Source organism: Panicum hallii, chromosome 7 (genome assembly GCF_002211085.1).
Source record: "Panicum hallii strain FIL2 chromosome 7, PHallii_v3.1, whole genome shotgun sequence".
NCBI classification, from domain to species: Eukaryota; Viridiplantae; Streptophyta; class Magnoliopsida; order Poales; family Poaceae; genus Panicum; species Panicum hallii.
Genome location: NC_038048.1, coordinates 46,013,053 through 46,019,607, shown reverse-complemented (window position 1 = coordinate 46,019,607; position 6,555 = coordinate 46,013,053). Strand labels below are relative to the sequence as shown.

At 49.0% G+C, this 6,555-nt stretch overlaps 1 protein-coding gene across 1 annotated transcript; it reads right to left on the bottom strand.

The window, feature by feature from the left end:
* Positions 1-1,004: 1,004 nt before the first annotated feature.
* Positions 1,005-5,590, bottom strand: LOC112898775 (AP2-like ethylene-responsive transcription factor AIL5). The gene is made up of 9 exons (XM_025967062.1): positions 5,298-5,590; positions 4,803-5,169; positions 4,250-4,332; positions 4,113-4,121; positions 3,901-3,989; positions 3,703-3,776; positions 3,481-3,531; positions 3,313-3,389; positions 1,005-2,238 (listed from the first exon to the last, which is right to left on the bottom strand). Exons 1-9 carry the CDS (start codon positions 5,347-5,349, stop codon positions 1,616-1,618), a joined length of 1,425 nt encoding a protein of 474 aa, XP_025822847.1. The 5' UTR covers positions 5,350-5,590; the 3' UTR covers positions 1,005-1,615.
* Between the last annotated feature and the right edge of the window lie 965 nt (positions 5,591-6,555).

Genomic DNA, 6,555 nt, shown 5'->3' with positions numbered 1-6,555 from the left:
GGCCGGCCCAACTCGAGCGAACTCCATGGCTCTGGTGTGTACCGGACTACAGGTGTACAGAAGCCGGAGCCACGTGGCGCTGCATACAGCTCCACACCGCTGCCACGTATCAGCGATCGTATCGCGCGCGCTACGCGACACCGTCCTTGTTCAAACAGCTGAAGGCATGGTCGACCGCAGCAAAGGAACAAAAAGCCGAGTGCAAAAGGTCTGGATGCTCTCAAGCATGTGTCCCCTGCCGACGTACGGTGAGGCGGAGGAGGAGACTTCCTCCGCAATCCCCTGCACGCGTAACGGAGGATGGAGCGGAGTGTTGCTTGCTCGCACGATCCAAGCATTCCAGCGATGATTGCATCGTCTACAGGAGACAGCTCGGTTTGAAAATCTGAAGAACAAAAATGTTTCCACACCTCTTTATCCTTTCTAAAGAACTACTCCCCTCTAGTAGGAAGAGGGTAATCTGAATGAACTCCTACATGACCCATCGCATAGGAAGCAAGTCTACGAGTTGTCTAGAAATGTAAAAGCAAGTTAGGAGAGCATAAAGTCACATGTGTACTGGACGAAACTTTTAGTTTTGAAATTTGCAAAGTTGTTAAGTTTGCTTAGATTAGCGGTTGATATCTTTATGAGAATTTTTATAAGCTGAAAAATTGCTATGTGGCTAGGCTCTAGGAAATTTCTGGGTCCGCCACTGTTTCCACACCTCTATATCCTTTCTAAAGAACTACTCCCTCTAATAGGAAGAGGGTACTCCAAAGTTTCAGAATTTTGTTTTAGCGCCTAGATGGATGGTCTGTCTGGCAATACACGGATACGAGCCTCACTAGTAAGTAGTAAGTTCAGTCTTGAGATTCAGTAAAATCAACGGCAAATTAAAATGAAAAGGTGCAATAACAAATAAAAGAATTCTTCTGCCAGAATACAAAATAGTGCTAGTTATTAGAAATAGCATTGACCTCACGTTCATCTGCACGCATTATGTGCAGTATAGATTTGGGAGAGATTCACCGATCACGAAAACTTAACTGACAATTCAGAGTTACATGCTGCTTGCTGACTTTGGTCAGTAATCAGTACACAAGACGAGAGCTTGAACATTTATCCCCTCTGAATCATACTAGCAGAACAGGGGGCCAAACTAAAGGGATCAGAAAGGAAAGCGGAAAAGAAAAGGAAAGCTACAAATCAAAGATGACGTTCCTGCTTCCATTGTACAGGGCTGGCTAAAGCTATGATGGCGCTTGCAGAATCATGTCAGTAGAAAGCGAAAGCTTCAAAGGCAGGCTGCTGAGGGCCACAAAGCTCAGCAACGACGACAGACAGATAAAAGCTGGAAAAAAACCAAAGCTACAAAAGGGAAAGCAAATATGCTATAGCTAGCTGCATATCCATCATTTTGTTGTTAGCAGATCGGGTCTTCTCCCTCGTCTCTGACTCAATCGTCAGTGTCTCTCCTGCACACTGCATGCTGCTTCCTATGTCTCCATCAAACTACTGGTACCTCTCTTTCACTCCCTTTATGTTTTTTGTGTGAGCGCCATGTCAGTCTTCATCTCATGGCTTCTGCCCTTTAATTTTGCATATGCCAAATGCCAGCAGCCACCACCGCGAATCATTCCATTCCATAGATCGGCGTCTGAAAGGCTGCCACATTTGGGTAGGAGTATCCAAAGGGACCTGGCGTCATGGAGCTTTCATAGGACCCACTGAAAGCAATCGGCGTGGCGAATGGTAGGGAGGAGCAGCTGCTGGAGTTTTGGTGCGTCTGATTCTGCTGCTGATCTTGCAGCTGCTGATGGTGCTGGTGCTGCTCGTGTGAGGCGGTGCCATTTGTGTAGCAGTTGGCCATCGATGAAGTAGTGCCATGAGAGTTTGCAAAATCCAGATTCACTCCGGAGCTGTAGAGGCCGAACCCTAGCCCCTGCAGGTTTCCTTGCTGGTGGTGCTGCAAGGCGAGCATCGACAGGTAGTCCTGCTGGTCATACTTCACCGGAAGCGCAGCAAACAGCGGCGCGGTGCTGGCTTCCACGGGCATGGCATCCGAGGAGTTGGATGGAGTGGACTCCAGGGCCTTGGCACTCCGGCCACTGCTGGCTGACATGCTTCCGATCGGAAGATTGCTGCTGATTATGCTCTCCACGTTGTACCGACTGATCTCAAAGTTGGTAACGGCATTCAGGCCGCGGAACTTGATGGCTGCAATGTCATAGGCCTCTGCAGCTTCCTCCTCGGTACCTAGATGCACATTTGTAGAAGGCAGCATTAGTTGTTGTAAACCATACACACAAAAATGGAAGTGACATTTTTCACTACTACGTACTACCATGTATCTATAAACTTCAATTTTTGCACTGAAGATCAACACTGCTAGCTAGGTTCCTTGTAACAATAAAATTACTACTGACGTTCATGCAAAAAATTTTACAACAGAAAGACCTAAAAATATGTTAAGGTTGTCCATGAACCTAATGAAATGGATTATTACCTTTCAATTCTAGACAGCATGCCATGCAACTAATATTACTAGCATCTACTATGCGATGTTTGACTAAGTGACAGCCATGCATGGGACAGGGGCTTAGTTAAAAATTGAAAACAGTAATGGCCGTTTCAGAAGGTACTATTAGTTTAACCGCAACCCACATGCTTTACATGGAAAACCGAGAGGCAACAGTAAAAAATATTCCAAGCACAGGTTGCTGCATGCAATGCACGAAGAAAGCAAGTGTTCAGGTTGCAGTAGTGCAATCAAGCAAAATGCATGCACGGTTCCCTCTTTTCCTTCTCTGCATAAAGCCCCCAAACTCATCATGCATGGTGCAAAAGATGACAAACTCAAATCAAACGCGGCACCACACATGCATACATCTGGTCAAAGTAGATGGTCTTGACCTACATAAAATATGTCGACGAATCTAGCTACAAGGATTGTACGTACAAACCATAGAAAAAGAGGGGACCTACGTGCAAGGCGCAGTATATTTTATCGTAATGTGGGAGCAAAAAAGTGATTTCTAGCTATCAGTTGACTAATGGTCCCAACTTGCTTGTCCCTTCTACTTGAATTTCATTTGAGCAAAGAAAAGAAATCGCACGCTTGACCTGTTAATCTATTGGTCACAGTTCATATATGAAGATCATGTTGGTTTGGAAAAAGATATATGATGTCGTTAAGTTTTGCATTACAAAAACATTGCATTTCTATCAGTCAGGAGCTGGCATTGTCGATTCATGGAGCATCCACAAATCAGTACAGCTAGGAAATTTGCAATGCTGGTCTAACACAATGCAAGCAAAATGTATACTCACTGAATGTTCCAAGGTAGAGGTCCTTGTTCCCGGCCACCCTTCCTATCCTTGCTTGCCATCGCCCATGCTGGTGATGTCTGCACGATTGCATGGACAAAGACACTTAGACAACTACACGCAAAAGGACAAACACATGGCTGCAAATGAGAGATGAGAGGAAGTATTCACCTGGTGACACCCCTGTAAATAGAAGCACCCCTAGAGAATCCACTGCTCTTCCTGCACCGCAAAACCATGCATGTTTATTCAGAGCCAATTGAATGGCAAAGCTAGAAATCTGAAGCATATGCATGAAATGCCCAAGCATATGTGCCTTGGCCAATTTGATTATCTGCATGGAATGTTTCAACATTAATTCGAAGAGACTGACGAGAGGTCATTAGCTTGTACCTCCTTAATGAAGCTACAAACTCTTGCCGAGTCATGTTCTTCATCTCCTCAAGCTCCTTCTCATATTCAGCAACCTGAAAGAATACTTGCTCGATAAAGATACATCCAGCACATAAATATCTTGATACTTTTTATTTACTGCACACACTTGCATGAGTGTTCTTTCTTTAGCCACCCATGGTCTATCTATGTGCTTACCGGAAAGTTGGTGGTGGTGCTAGGACCCCAGTATTTCAGTGCCGCAAGATCATATGCCCTCGCCGCCTTCTCCTCCTTATCATAACCACCTGCAGTTTGAACAGAAATTTTTCGTCATCCATCTCTCCTACGGCAGATAGCATATTACCCAATGCTTTTTTTAGATGAGATGTTACAAAACTACATAGAGAACTAGAAGTTTCTTTTCTTACCCAAATACACTGAACACCAGAAGCATCAGCCATCAACAAGTATTAGCCACGAAGTCAGACATGCATAAAAGAGAGTTAGCTACACAAACTCAAATAGTGGAGCATTCGTAATAGGTTACCGAGAAGATATGGTGTACCTTGGCGGCCCTTGCGGCTCTGCCCTTCACGCCGGCAGCTGTTGTCCCACAGATGTGCCTCGTACCTGCCCGTCCACCGGTGCCTAGAAATCACCAAAAATATCCCCTAAAATTTTAGAGACAGCCAAAACTCGTCACGCAGAGAGCTTGGTAAACTTTCTTGAGAAACTGAAGAACACATCTATCCTGCTATTTCAGAGAAAACAACTTAAATAGTCCTATATCTGCAGCTACTGATCATTTGCTTCAGCACTGTCGTACACCAACACAGAGACTTCGAGATAATCAGCAGGTACAACAAAAAGGATTATTTTTTCTTGAACAAATCGCAACAAGTTCGCATCCAGTAATCCATGGAAGCATGAAGAATGAACGAGGCAAGAGGCATGCCTGTGATCGATAGGCACAAACCAGTCACCAACCAAGTGACCAGGTGCAACTTTGCATGCAGACAGCATCATGGTAGTAGCTATCCATGATAAGGAGCACACAAATCCAAAGAAACGCCTTTCTAGGATTCTTGGCATAGACGGATCGATCTGCCACAGCTTACCGTGTGACGCCGCGGTAGATGGACGTCCGCTGGCCGAAGGAGTCCACGGCCTTCCTCTGCTCCGGCACCGGAGCCGCCGCGGCCGGCAAGGCCAGCTTCGGGTCAGCCTGTTCGAGGGAAGACACCGGCGACGGCGCCGCCGCCCCAACCGCGCCGCTCTGCAGGAAGCCGGCGGCGGCTATGAACTTGAGGTCCGAGTCGTACATCTCCGCCGCGGCCGTCTCGGCTACCGACACCGGGCCGCCGGCGCCGGCGCCTCCTCCGTTGATGCCTCCGCCGAGGAAGTCCTCCAGCTTCGGCGGCGGGGCTGCGCCCGCGATGGCGGCGAGCTCGGCCGCGGCGCCCCTCTCCTCCTCCTCGAGATCACCTGCTCGCGCAAACACATGCAGAACATCTCGTAAACGGCCGAAACACACGAACACGGAAACCTAGACGGCACCGGGATTGAAGATGGATTCGAGAAAAACAAGAGGAGAGGTGCGAGCGGGTACTGACAGTGGTGAGCGAGGGAGAAGTTGAGCCATGGATAGTGCTGCGAGGTGTCCATGACGCCGGGGCCGCGGTCAGAACGGGATGAATCGACGACGGTAACTCCTGGGTCTCGAGATGAGTTTATTTTCCCGATCGAGCGCGGGGGGAAGGTGAGAAACCGAGCCGTGCTCGCTGAGCTAGGCGAGGGGATTTCTCGGGAGGTGAAGAATGGGGAGGCGGAGGGCGATAAAATAGAGGAAGGAGAAGACACGGCAGCTCCGCATACCAAAGCTAGCCGCTCACGCTCACACACGGAGGGAGAGAGAGGGGGGTGTTGAGAGAGAGAGGTGAGGGCGCACGGGCAACGAGGCGACGGTATATTTATATGTGGGTTTCGAGGAGCCATGTAAGAGGAGAGAGAAGGAGAGATGCTTTCACTCGCCTCCCTGCAGTGGTTTTGGCCGTTTGCGTTTGCTGAGGTGTGTGGGTTTGCATGGCGCGCGCGGTGCGGTGGCGCTGCCTGCCTGCCTGCCTGCCTGCTGCTGAGAGAAGAGGAGAGGAGAGGAGAGGAGAGGAGAGTATTGTATGGCGCGGCGGGTGGTGGCCTCGCTCGGCGTTTTACATGTGGAGGCGCGGCAATGGGCGGCCGGGGCGGTATCCTTGACCGCCTTGGAAGCAAAGGGGGACGAGAAGAAGGCCGGCGCCGTCTGTGTCCTCTGTGCGCTTCAGCGCCTGTGCGCATGCATGGCAACCATGGATGTCCCTGGCTCTGCACAGCCCACGCTTTATTACTCACCGCCCGCCTGCTTCCGGCATTCGCCTCCTACTCTCCTCTGCACAGGTCACCCTTTCTACCGTTTTCTTACCGTTCCTACTCGGCTCCTCCGACTTAATTTTTTACTTCGTAGCTTGGCGCCATGTAGATTGCTTTGCTAGTGACATTTTGGTCTCAGCTCAATGATCATGTTGCATCAGAAAAAAGGGCTTTAATTTTTGCTAGTGGAGCTGGTGTCTTCCTGCTCGCTCGCTGCTCGGCAAACAACGAGACCGTAGAGGACGAAAACGACAACACTGGAAAAGTCCAAATGCTGGCTACGCAACGTAACATGCATGCATGGTCGCGTGGCGCAGGGGTGGGTAAACACTCCCAGCAAAGGAAAGCTTCCTTCCAGCGACGCACGCACAAGTGCCCAGAGCCAAAGCCAACACTAGAATGTGCAGTCAGGCGTCGTCAGGCCGCGTGTCTATCCTCTGAACTGAACTGAACTAATATCCACAGTGC

Excerpts from the sequence above, each read along its gene's own strand:
- LOC112898775 (XM_025967062.1), bottom strand. The coding sequence starts at position 5,349 with ATGGACACCTCGCAGCACTATCCATGGCTCAACTTCTCCCTCGCTCAC. Across the intron at positions 3,777-3,900 it reads GCACCACCACCAACTTTCCG|GTTGCTGAATATGAGAAGGA; the intron begins GTAAGCACATAG and ends GTATTCTTTCAG. Across the intron at positions 3,390-3,480 it reads ATTTACAGGGGTGTCACCAG|ACATCACCAGCATGGGCGAT; the intron begins GTGAATACTTCC and ends GCAATCGTGCAG.